This window comes from Phoenix dactylifera, chromosome 5 (assembly GCF_051530095.1).
Source record: "Phoenix dactylifera cultivar Ajwa chromosome 5, Ajwa_hap1_PhDact_Kaust_v1.1, whole genome shotgun sequence".
Classification (NCBI taxonomy): Eukaryota; Viridiplantae; Streptophyta; class Magnoliopsida; order Arecales; family Arecaceae; genus Phoenix; species Phoenix dactylifera.
In genome coordinates, this window is record NC_143194.1 from 872,344 (window position 1) to 886,289 (window position 13,946).

The window sequence follows — 13,946 nt, forward strand, 5'->3', positions numbered from 1 at the left end:
TAGCTCATCACAAGAAAATTGCTGAAGGCTATTCAATAGATCCCTCAAAACCTACTGACTGAGGTAGTGCAGAAATTATGCCGCCAGAGTTACAACAGACTAAATTACTGATGGATACTTTGATCAACACCTAGCTAGAATTTAAGATATTCAATTATGATAAACTATAGAAGCTTGGTAGTGGAGTCCACAAATCCATGCCGATAGTAATTTCTAGTCTTTTGCCGAGGAGTACAAGGTAAACTTATAGCAGTTTTATAGCACCGGCCATAAGCATTGCGAGGGCTAGGAGGCAACTTTCCCAAAGGGTTCTTCTAGAGTTTTTCCATGTGACACACATCTAAAGTCATATAACGGAGGGCAACATAACAATGCAAGGGTTGACTCGGCATGGTACCTGATGGTACGTATAATTAAAGACTCTCACATAGATTATGGATAGTATAGATCTCAATGTTACATAAAAAGCAGCTAAAAAATTAAAAGGGTGATGAATTCAGTCTGAAAGCGGAATGAATAAATAGTATTATATATTTCTAGTTAGAAGGAATTCCACAAGTTTCGACCAAGAGGCTGATACGAATAATTATGCTTTACTAAAATGGTACTATTGTGCAGGCCATTCATAATTCTTTTGATTCTTTCTACTCCTCTCTTTTTTTTTGGGTAGGAAAAGGAGCTAAAAGCTTTCATTAAAAAGCCAATAAATACAATAGAGTTCAAATACTCACCACATTTTATGAACTCAAGCCCATACAACACTCAGTAACTGCACAATTGCATGATGCATATAAAGCTAACACACCTAAATCAGTAAAGGTAGCATCAAAACAAAAGTGCAAGATATGTGTAAACAAGCACCCCTCACAACAGAAACCTTCAAAACTTTGTTACTGCGATATCTTCAAGCTATATGTATATTGACCAACTGAAGCATTATATAAGAAATCAAAGTTAGTAGATAAAAACTTAAACCAAATTATCTTCAACGTATATATATGTATATTCATTAAGCAGTATGAATATGACTCTACCTAGCCGCTGGCATCCTCTTCTCCTTTAAGCTATACCACAAACATCGTCCTGCAAAATAGAAGATAGACCTCAATGAATAGAATATCCTGCAGACCTAAAATAGTCCCCTTGTAGTGCAATTTTTGCCATAAAATCTGCTTAAACCTATGCCAATTTGCTTTTCATTGAAGAATATCTTTCAGTAGAGTTATCTTTAAATTTGTACCTACAAAAGAGTTAGCAATCTATCATATTATAGTTATAGAATCACCTTCCAACCATACTACCGAAGCTTTTAAATCCATTACAGCTCTGTGTAGCCCCATCTAGGCTACAACAAGTTCAGCATAACGGACTGAAGAGGACGACAACAGTCTTGCTGCCAGCTCTTATAAAGTGGCTCTCGCTATCCCAAACTATAAACCCAACAACCGCTCTGTCTGCTGTTACAACAACGCCAAATTTACTTTTGAAGTTCCAAAGGAAGGGGCAGCCATGAGGTAGAGCGATTAGATGAGCGGCCATTGTTAAGTAGCGAATGACTACCACAGCTCCTTAATGGAATCTTAAAAAGTAAATTGACAATTTGCAGTACTCTGGTGTATAAGGTGGACATAAGCTCTTCTCACTAAATGCACAAGAGACTGTGTGATGTTTTGAAATATCCTTTTGTTTTAAGCTGTCCAAATCAGCCAAGTTGTATTTGCCAGCAAAGATCGGTTCTCTTTTACCTCAGCAACAGACATAAGATCCGCAATGCCTGGCACGGAAGTTGGTACAAAATCAGTTGCCAATACACATTCGACCCCTTCCTTTGGATGCTGGCTTGGAGACTATTATCCTCCAGGAGCTGTGCTTCCTAGCAAATATTGGTCGACTTTGCTTCTAGAGACTTGATTCAGTTCTATTGGATTGGACAATTGATAGTGAATATCAGAAATCTCTAATCATCAGCCTAATCTGCCAAAAGGTAGGCCGATATTGAGTTATTAATGGGAAGAATCTAAAAAATATCATCTTAGATTGTAAGAGGCATGCAAGGAAAATAGAGATACAATCGATCGGACTAATGCTCATTTCACTCTTGATCGAGGCTAACAGATCCTTCACTGTCATTGGCTCACCGAAGCTTCAAGATGGTCTAATATCTACCCACCGTACTTCATCATTAATTGTAGTTGGAGTAGAATGAGTGCAATGGGCTTAGGGCTTAGAAGTGGGCGCAGTTGATAAGAGTGGAAATGCAAAAAGAATCCACTAGAACTAGCCCAAAGAAAGAGAGGGTACAGAAATAGTTGAAGGCCAGTTGCAAAAATGACAGATCGCCGATTTAGAAGCTCTAAACCAAACAACAAGCCGATGGTGATGATATTCCAATTCAGCAATGACATCCATTTATAATGACACCCCGATTTGTGACACTATTCCGAATTGACAACCTAGTCAAAAGTTGGTTGATCAAACAAACATATTATTCCTGCCAATACTCGGTCTCACTCATCTTAATAAGGGAAAGAAGATCAGGAGGAGGTATGAGAATAGTTAGGAGGAAGAAGAAGGATAAGCACTGAAGAGAGAGATGCATGACCTATTTATAGAAAGGAAACATCCCTTACCATGACTTACCATCACTCTTTCTAGCACACTCAGATGGAACTTTGCCAACGAGTTTCAAGGTATGTTCGGACGGGATGAAAGGGCACCAATAAGACGTTATGCATTATTAATGTCTGTTACTAATGATTTAAAGAGCCAAGTAACAAAAATAAGTGACAATTATCAAATAGATGAATCAATAGAGTCAATTTTTGTGACTTGTGAATTATAATGGTTTTGCTAGTTATATAAGTAGATATCTAAAAATGTACGGTAACAATTTCATTACAAATGTGATACATACTCATCTTGTTTTTTCTTTAGTTTGTGCATTTGCAGGAATTAAGATTTCACATGAGATTTAATGACTTGTCCGATCATTTTGAACAAGTTTTAATGAAAACTAAATTATAAATCAAAGAAACAATTCTGATAAATCTTAATCTTTTATTTTGAGCCCTATGCTATCTAATAACCCCCAAAACAATTAAGAAACGGATGCTATAAGGTGACCATAGGCAGAAAGTTATAATATATCTTTTAATGTACTTACAAGACACTTAATGCTCTCCTCTATTCAACTTTGGATGGCATGCATTTGGTATTCAGAGCACAGATTAGCATATAACTCTCAATAATTGAGGGCTTTTTCATTATATTATATCTACTATTTTGATCACCAAATACAGTTTTGTAATTTCAAGATGGCAAACTCAATACTTGGGCTATTAGTAAGACTTGTGAACCATCCCTTACCTAGACTAGAATTATTGTTTGGATTTTCATCCGAAGACGGATGAATATATCCATGTTATTCTCAAGTTTATATATGGTTCTAATAAATGTCCATCTAATCTACTTGTTATGTGAAAGTATACGATCTTTATGAACACAACTTGGCCCAAATCTGAATTCTGTAGCTTACCAAGTATACATTGTGTAGTTTAATAATACTTGAAGCAATCAAGGGATTTGAATTCTTCAAATAATGCTACATGCCTAGGGCTTGGACTTAATTCCAAATCATACCTAGTCCAATTTAGACTCGAACCATATCCAATCCATTTTGAACCTAATCTATGCGAACTTAATTCCTATATGATATTACTCAAACCTAGATCCCATCAAATTCTTAAATGGCTATGGTTTGGATTATAATTAGATGTGAATCTCCTCGATGAGTTAAGATATTCGACCAAAATATGTAACTTGTAATATTTGTTGAATCCGATTCGAATTATCTATTGCTATACATTTTTTATTAGTACTATGTAATTTAAGTCCAGCCTGCCATGATTCACTATCATTAATTCCCATCCTAACCACCTAAATTTTCACCACAAATGGCCAAACCCTAGAACCAACATTCAATGAACTGTATTTAAGAAAATATTGGAATCCACGATAGCTCTAAAGCTATTCCAAAACTCACACCCCTCTAAGGGCTCGTTTGGTTCGCAGGAAAGGAAGGGGAGAAGTGTGGTCAACGGGAAAGTAATGAAATGCCTCTTGTTTGGTTGGAGTTTTCAAAGGAGAGAGATGGGAAAGTTGTATTCCCATGGGAATATGATTCCCATGGGAATATGATTCCCACATTTCATGGGAAAGTCTTTCCCATGAGAAACATGGGAAAGTTACTTTCCCATGAGGTGGGAATCACTCCTTTTTTATTTTTTCCCAAAAAGACCCTTCAGCATTAAAGAAGCATTAAAGAGGCATTAAAGACCTAATTTTTATTAAGGGCATAATAGAAATTATACATAACTTTCCTAGGAAAGTGGATGGTCAACCAAATATAAGTACTTTGGAAATTTGTTACTTTCCCATGGTTAACCAAACATGCCAAAAGTGCTTTCCTAGGTATCCTCTTCCTAGGAATCTGATTCCCAGGAATCATATTCCTAGAAGGCAAAATACTTCCCGCGAACCAAACGAGCCCTAAGGCTTGCCAAAAGCCACTTTGCAAGGCCATGTCCTTTCCCCAGTTCTCCCACATCTCACAAACTCGAAAACCCCTACAACCTTATGTTGTTTCTTTTTAGCATCCCCACTGCCTTATTCAATGTAGGTCCCTCACGCCTTCCTCACAAGTCCTCTTTGCGGAAGCCGGAAGGCACGGCCGTAGTCACCAACACGAGAAGAGAGAGAGAGAAAGAGAAAAAAAAAAAAAAAAAATAGTAAACACCATCCTCAAAACACCCCTACGACCATTCCCAAAACGCCCCTGCCCCAGCCTCCCTCTCTCCGTCCGCCGGGGCCCAGCGCACGCTAGCCGCACCGGCGCACGTTAAGGGTGTCTAGGGTTAGGGTTTCCAGATCTTGCTCGATGACGCCGATCGTAATATGGGGAGTTCATCTCCAAATTTTTGAGCGAATTCCTCGAGGGAGATTATCGAATAGTTTTTTTTTTTCGGTTTCCGCACCAAAAATCATCTAAATTAAGTTCATTGGAGGCCTTTTATTTTGGGGGGGTTTGAGGCTTTGTTTTCTTTCTTAGTTTTCGTAAAATCTTGACGCGGTCAGTCATGTCGGACGACATCGTGATGCATCTCTCTTCGAATTCCAACCCTTCGGATCCGTCACTCCCCTCGAAGCTGGCGAAACTGGAGGCTCGCATGGTCGGGAAGAGCGCTTCGTTACCGTCGGTTCAGTCGGCGAGGCAGCCGGCTCCTCCTCCAGCGAGGTTCGCAGAGCATGAGGAGTTGCCGGAGTCCTCATCTTCCGACGATGATGTGAGCTCTTATCTTAGTTCTGTTTGATTTATATCTAATAGTTTGATTCTTCTCCAGAAATTTAGTTATAATGCCGTCATCTATAAAGAATTTTCTATGCTCTGCTTTCTCTCTGATTATTTTGTATTCTCCGAGAAGTCTTTTTCTTTTGTCATGTCATGAATGAATGGAATGTAGGCTTGCCTTCAGTTGATAATCGTCTACGAACTATTTCCTTGCTAGCTCGGATTGCTGAAGAATCAAATTTGCTCGTGTTATTTTTGCTGCGATTCGGGAGAAAGTATTTTTTGGTCTTTTCTCTTAGTGTATCTGGATTATTTACACGAGCTGAACTTTTGTTAGATTATATCGCATAATCTTTTAGTCCATCCAGTGGCCAGCATTACTCAGAATTAAGGAATTTTTGTTTTTGCACAAATTTTTTAAGATCATAGGTAAAAGTTTGACTTTTTATAGAAATTTGATTGGTTGTACAATCTTGCTGCTTTTTCTGATGAAATCTTCTGATGCTGCACTAGCATCTTGTATTCCTAGAATTGAATAGATTCTTCTGGATTCTTTTCATCTTTTTATTGGAGAAAAATCCATGTAAGCCTGTTAGGGGTTTGCAATTGTCTGTTTCTATATGTCTTGCTAGTTTTGAATGCGGATTGGTCCTCAGAAATTTACCTAAATATTCTATCTTGCTGAATTTCACATGATATTATATGATACTCCGTTCTTAGTCCATGTATAATTGATTTAGTGCTCTCTTTTGATAGACTAGCTTGGATTATAAGTTGTTTAGGAGAAATAATGTCTTAAATTGACAGCCTTTTGTTTCATTGTCCCTTCAGTGGATATGACATTAGCTTAATCTGGGTTGAATATTTGTATTAGCTACTAATTTTGGAGTCTGGGATACAGATTGGACCTTAATTTTTATGTGATCTGACTCGTGTTGATCTCTTGTTATGTGATTTACCTTTTCTCCTCTTTTTGTTGATCCCACAATGATTCTACAATATATAGAGCTTGGATTTGCCTAAAAATAAGTGTAGACACCTCCCTGATATTGCATCCATTATGTATTCAGAACGGTGGGGAATTTTTGATACAACACAACACTCAGAAGCGACGCAGAATTGAAGAAGATGGCCATATCAGAGCTCTCCAACAGTCTGAGGTCTGTTCCTGCTTAGAGCAGTGGTTCGTGAGGCAAATATATCTTAAATTTTTATTTTAGTTTTTGTCCTTCTACTTGCTGATAGTATTCCCATACATATTTCTGAACACGTCTGCTGGCATGCCGTGTTCTCCAGCATGTTCTGCTTGTGATAGTCAAATTTCTGCAGAATTTCCAAATCCTGCTTGTAATTATTGGCGTGGTGTTGTGTATTGCTGAAGTCACAAAATATTAGTTGTCATTTTTATTGATAATCTAAGTTCAACAACACAACCTCGAAGTTGCTACTATGAATTATCCTACTGTTCCGAGTTAAGGCCTGTAAAAAACCTTTGCTTTATCGAAAATACATATACAAGTTTTGTGATCAATATATAATCATTATTTTACATATAGGCTTACTTCAACATAGTGTCTGATGAAAGGATGCTGATGGCATCTCAGTCAATGTATATAATGCATCCATAAAGTTTTGCGATAGTTAATTAAATATGATAGTATTTTATGCAAGTACATCTTTAGTGCCCCTGCTTCCTTATTCTCTAAAGACCCCCTTTACCAATGATCAGAATCTCTTGCAGCCTTGTATCACAAAAAGGGCATTAAACAAATCGTTATCGACACTTTTATGATCAAGGGAGTTTGTCCTAAGCTTGTTCACTTCAGTAGAGACAAAATTCATTGCCTGTTTTCTTCCATATTGCTTGATTATTCTCTGAAAAATTTGAGAAGTGCCAGGAAAATATATATTTCTAAAATCTAAGAAAAAAGACAAATTTACTAGAGGGGGTTAGAAAAGCTACAGATATCTCGGGTCCCTTAATGGCGCCAAGCTCATGAACTTAGAAGATAGGCAATGGGTGTGCAGTAAATTTCAATCTCTATTAAAATCCAACCTTGCAGTGAAGTTCTTTTAAATATGATATTTTTCTCAAGAAAATCAAACTATGGTTTTAGTAAATGGCATAAAGCTAATAATTTTGAGATTGTGAAGGTTTGGAGCTGTTCCATCTTAATGATATGGGTCATGGGTAGGATCATTTTATTGGCTTCAAGAAAACCATGTTTTTTTTTTTTTTTGAGCATTAGATCATGAGTTGGTTTCTTTATTTCATTGCATGCCAAATGAGTCAGTGGCTCTTTGAATGTTTGAATTGAGGAAAGATCCAACAAGTGGTAAAGTGTAATTGAGTTTGGAACTATATTTTCCCATTTCGAAAATAAGGTGATTCGGTCTGCATATCAGAAGATATGTATACTTATCTCCCTTGCGCTCTCTCTCTCTATGTGTGTGTGTATGTATATACATGCGCTAGGATCTGGTTGATTATATTTTGAGCCAGATTTTGTTAGGTAATATTGGAAGATGGGGGTTTGACATTGATAACCCAAGCTCTTGAAATGTGACCTACTACCTCTCCGAACTACTTATAAACTATAAAATCATGTGATTTGGAGCAAGGTTTTTTTACCATACATGGTACCTTATTGGTACTCTACACTCCCTGTACCAACATAGGGTGAGGAGACCCTTTTCTCACACCCGGTCATGTTACTGCTTGAAACCTAGCATGCGGTAAGGGTTTGTAAAACATGGAACCAGGTGGAGCCAACCGGATTCCACCTAACATTGGCTGGTCCATTACTTATATTGTATCAAACCTCGGTACTATAACGGTGCACTGGTTTAAATAATACAATATAGTGCCTTCATTTGATCACTTGATGATAGGCTAAATGTCTCCAAATTAAATGATTTTTGGTCCAACCAAGTAGTTTAGAGGTAGTAGATTACATTCAATGGCTCATATCATCATTGTTGATTCCTAACTTTCGATTTCAATTGACTGGATCTTGCTTGAAATCTAGTTGACTGGATCCTAGTCTACCTCTCTCCCACCCTTTATTACGTGTCTGCACACACGCACATATATATGTGTGTGTGCGTGTGTGTATATATGTATACACACACATGCATACTTAAGGTTCAAAGTTACTGATTTAACTTTCTCGGTTTTGCAAGTGTTCAGGTTTAGAGGCTACAGGGAGATGATGCAATTGGTACTAGTACTGCATGGCATAGGTTTACCTTTATATCATGTTCGAAAAAGCACGAAAATAATTTTTTAGAGTTTCGACTTCCTTAATGAGGACATCCATCTACCCTTTTATCAATATCATGTATAAAAGATTATCAAGTTTTGTTTCCAATGAGGTAATTATTTTCAATGGTCATGAATCAATAGTTTTGCATACAACAATTGGGAGGTCTTGGCTTGTTTATGATATTTTCAACTATGCATAGTTTCCCTTGTCTAACATGGCAAAAGCTTCATCCCAGATGTGAATTTATTAAACTTGACAACATTAGATACTACCATTCTCCCTGCACCTTTATGCAATGGAAGTCATTTACGTCATGTGAAAGTGGATCTTTCTCTTGGCTTGTAAAAGCTTTGTTGTGATTGGAATCCCATTCAGTAGGATCTGCTAATAACTTCCTTTTATCTGGATGTAGCTATATTACATGCAAGATTTACTTTTAGATCAATTGTTTCTAGATTGGAGAGATTTCTTTTGGTTATTTATTCCACTTTTTTGTCTTTGTATTTTGAGAAAATTAAAGAGGTGCCATTTTAGATGGGATAATGGGGGAGAGGAGGTTGTTAATAGCTAAAATATATATCCTCTATTATGGTGAGGAATTTGCAAGATGAAAGGGTTGGTGGAGTGGGTTTGAGGGTTAATCTTGACAAATAATACTACATTTTCATAATGGCTGGGGAGGCGAAAGGAGCTTGTATTTAGCACGATGAAAATGAAATATTGGAGATGTTGGAGTCATCGTGAGACACATAAATTGCTTAATAATGGCGTTGAGATCGTTGTAGAGTTGCACTCCCTCTCATGTCTTTTCCCATTTTGACTAGTGACTTGTGAGTAATATAAAACTTATCATTCCCTACATTAGATCCAGTCCCCACGTTGTACCAGTTCTGTGGTTCTAATGGTGCAATGGATCAATAATTGATTCCTGAAAAATAGTATCAACCAATTAGAGACTCTACTTGGAAAGAAATTATCAAGGTGAAGATTGCTTATAGGTGTTTTGTTGGCTATTAGTTGTAATGCTAGGATTTAAATGCATAGTGTGCTTGTCTTCTGTGTAGTAATTTCTCTGATCAATCCAAGTTGCTAGGAATCTAGCTGTGAATGATGCAGATTTTGTGGATGAAGATCACTGAAATTCTGAGACAACTCATGCAAGGTCAATCTTGTGACATTTATGGAATTACAGAATTTTTAAATGCAGCTTCCTCTGATTGCGGGCAGCTTTTGTTGATTGCAAGGGAGAATACTTAGCTATTAAGATGGTCTGCAAATGAAAATTTTTCAAAGAGATCTTTGCTACATCTGTTGCCAATGGTAATTGTTGGTGCCCTCATAACAAAAAAAAATCTGTTTGCTTTGCTTTATTGTCTAGACCTTCAATTGGCATCCTGAAATCTTAAATGCATTTCCCTAAAAAAAATGAAACAAAAGTATTTTTCATCGTCAATTCTTTCATCATTGGCACAAATTAGTGTTCTGATGGGTTTCTTGTTCAATACCAATTAAGGTATTTTTTTTGTCATCCTCGAGTGCTAGAGTTGTTTCGTTATATGTCCATTCACCATAATTTGGGGATTTTTTCTTTAGAAGGAACTGTATGAAGCAAGATTGATAATCTTGGTACCAGTTATCGTACTGGTATGTTATCGGTTCATTATGGTACGGGTTGGTACCTTACGGCAAGGTTCGCTGAGCTGTATCGGCCGGTGACCGGTTTGGTACAGTACAGGCCTGTATCGTACTGTTTCAGGTTGTATTGAAAATAGGATGAGGGAAGGGGGAGAGAAAGGAGAGAGAGGAAGAGGGAGGGAGGGAGGGAGAGAGAGTGGAAGAGAGAGAGGGAGGAAGGGAGAAGGAGAGGGAGGGAGCGAGGGAGGAAGGAGGGAAGAAGGGGGAGAGAGAGGGGGTGCTAGAATCTAGGAAGGAGGGCTGCCACGAGAGATGCAGGGGAAGAGAGATAGAGAGAGAGATAGGGGGAGAGAGAAACCCTAACTTGAACCCTCAGATAGGGAGGGAGATGGGGGGACTTACCTAGAACGATGGTGGCGGTTGGTGAGGGTGAGACGAGCGCAAAAACATTCGAATGAGTGAATGAGCAGATGGATGAAATCATCGGAAGAGCTTTCGAAGGTGAACAGAGGGGGTCGAGGAAGGCTAAACTGTCTTGAGCTAGCTTTGATATGGATCGGCACAAGCTAAACCGTCTGGTTCGAGTCGGTTCGGTAATCTATCCATTACGGTATGCACCCTAGTTTTGGGCGATACTGGCCGATATGGATTGGTACGGGTTGGTACGGGGCTTGTAGCCTTGTACCGGCTTGAAAAGTGTTTGCATAGAATTTCCAACCTAGTATGGGTCTATACATCCTGAACTGGGCAGTTTGGGGCAGTACGACAAACATTGGTATGAAGCGTTGAATAGAGAAGGTGCATTATGGATAGCAATAAAATTCATACTAAACTTCTAATGATTTAATTTAAGGTCAGTTTTGAATTTGCTGAATTCTCCTTGTTTGTTTTGACTATGTAGTGGGATTTCTAATTATTCACCTTGTCTTTTGGTATTTATTACGTCTTTACTATTTAAAATTTTGTTAGGATTTATGTCACTTTAATATAACATTTTGGAAAGACATAAGTAAATTTGTGAAAAGAGAAGATGAACAACAAATATGATTTATTTGTAGTGAGTAGTAACAAATGCACAAGTACATATCACCTGCTTATAGTGGGGGCTCCAAAATCCTTTATTACTAGCTGAATATGCCTTAATAAATTGTTGCCATAAGTTTGCTTTTATTTTTTAAATTTAGATGCTGTGTTCTATTTGTTTGTTTAGTTTTAGTAAAAGTTAATAATGAGGATAATTCAGGGAGCAACTGATGAAAGGGCAAAGGCTACAGATTCCATTGACATCAAACCAAGTTCGGATGACTCAAATAGGAAAAGACAAGGTCGTGGTAGGGGTCGTGCTGTAGCAGGCAGAGGGCGTGGCTCGAAGGCTAGTGATCAAATACGATCCGTATCAAATTCGTCAATAGTATCATCTAATGGACAGCTTGAGAAGTTGTCACACAAGGTATGCATTTTGAGACACTTGTGAACTCAGATTCTCATGGATCACATTCTTTTGCTTAGTATTTTATTGCTTCCTTTTTGATGATGCAAATGTTTGGTCTTATATGCACCATTCTGTCCATAATATTTTTTTATGATTTATCATATAAGAAAAGACTGTCGTAATTGATTGATGCCCCCCCCCCCCCCCCCCCCCCCCCCCTCCTTCTCTTTATACTTGTTAATAACCCTTTTTGGTTGTTGATAAAGTAATGGAAAAGAAAATTAGTTAGGAAGGAATCTTCTTCTTTTTCTTCTTGGTTGTACTGAAAAAAGTAGAATTTTTTTTAAAAAAGGCCCAAAATTTTCTCTAAGGGGTTTCTCAATAAGGTGGCAATTTTGGCAGAACATAGTAGATTGGCATTTCTTTCACTTTGGTTTTTTTCTACAATTTTCTTACCAATAATGAGAAATTTTCAATACTCTTTATGTTGTTTTCTTCTGTTGAACTTTTATTTCATTTTATTATCTTGGAAATTAAATGGAGCCTCCCAGGAGGAGCCACCAAATTTCACTTATGCTGTATTCCTGTGATATATTTGGCCATTAAACTCTATGGTAACTTGTTTGATTTGTTAAAGCGGTGTTCCATTTAATGGTCGCTATCTACTAGTTCTTTGAACATATATTTGTATAAGTGAAAGATTGATAATTACTGTTTTTTATTTATGTATTGGAAAAATGTTTCAAATAACGATTAAGTGAATCTATTTTTATACTGGAGCTAGAAATTTTGTTAAGAACAATGTTATCAAATTTGATGTATTGAAATGTCTAATGATGGTTCCTTTAATGCTTCTCTGATAGCCAGACTTCAGTCCAGAGTGGTGAGACATTGGCTACAAGGGTAATGATAGTAGGATTTGTTGCATCTTCTTATTTAAGATTGTTGGAAAATATTTCCGTGGAACCTTCTCAACTTAGTCATGTTCTATAGCTGACTTCATATTTGATAGGAAAATGCTTGGATGTTGATGTTGATTGGGTTAATTCTGAAAATCAGAAAGTCCACTAAAAGTAACCTTTGGAAGGATTTAATACAAAGAAGCAGTGTGATGTGGTGGATAAAGATACCTTGTGCAGGGGCAACAGGCAATATGGTGGGAAAGGGAAGCAATAGGGGCAAGATACGCCACAGACTGTGGCATACTAAATTCAACTTTTGATGGGAATTAAGACAGTCAAGTTATGAAAGGACACTACAGGATGAGAATGTAAAGGTGATAAAAAGAGGTGCAAATTCTTGTGATATGTAGGCGTGGATTACTTAACCAACATAAACTATGCCATCAATGTGGGATTGATTTTAACATTAAAATATGGTTTATCAGGGTCTGCAATATCCTACTGCTGGCTCCCAGGCTCCAGTTTGATAACAGTCCTCTTTGAGTTGGATTCTTGTACAAAGCAATTTTAGGCAAGAGAATGTCCTATTTGAAACTTAGAGAGTATATATGGACTATGGAGACTTACCGTACTGGTTACTTTTTTCAGAGAATACTTTACTGGTTTCTTTTTTCAGAGAATACTTTACTGGTTATGTTGTTTAAATTAAGACAATCTGGACAAGTTGGAAGCAAGGTCTAGGCTTGAGTTAGTTTTTCAGAAAAATTTTGATGAAATTGAAAGTTGGTGACTTTTGAAAGTTCTCTGAGTTTGTTCACATTTGGAATATTCATCACCTATGGCGAAGGAACTAAGTTTGGACAGCAATAGTACGCCGTTGCTTTATTTTTTATAAAAATATGTGAAGCTTACATCTTTTTTTGAGCAAGACCTAGGATTTGAACCTGGGACCTCTTCCAAGGGCAAGCCTTTAGGGCAATTTGTTATGCTTACATGTTGCAACATAAGGCTCATGCCTTTTCGTAACACCTAGGTTACACCTCTCTATTCATACTTATGAATTTTAACCACTATTTAACCATTTTCATAACAAATATTGAACAGTATCCATTACAAAATCATATTCCATCATCAAGCGGACAAATCAAATGCTGACAATTGTCTGGGCTTTTGTCTCCATATTCGACTGTGAGAAATTATAGAACTAAAACAAATAAAGTGGGGGCTCAGGCCAATCATTGGAAAAGGAATATAATATTAGCACTTTTATACCATGTGATCCTATTGACACTTAGCTGCTTGCACCAAAGAAGGAAATAAAATTGACTCTTTACTTTTGCAGTTGTTGTTTAATTTTTCTATTT

The 13,946-nt window shown here is 37.3% G+C and overlaps 1 protein-coding gene across 1 annotated transcript in view; it reads left to right on the top strand.

Moving 5' to 3' along the window:
- The first annotated feature begins 4,641 nt into the window (after nt 1-4,641).
- The window catches only part of TSL (Protein kinase superfamily protein), a 36,127-nt gene continuing 26,822 nt past the window's right edge, over nt 4,642-13,946 (top strand). Inside the window, exons 1-3 of the mRNA XM_008791647.5 lie at nt 4,642-5,342; nt 6,418-6,507; nt 11,492-11,698. Coding sequence (XP_008789869.3) covers nt 5,136-5,342; nt 6,418-6,507; nt 11,492-11,698 — 504 coding nt within the window. The 5' untranslated portion in view covers nt 4,642-5,135. The remainder of the gene's footprint in view (nt 5,343-6,417; nt 6,508-11,491; nt 11,699-13,946) is intronic.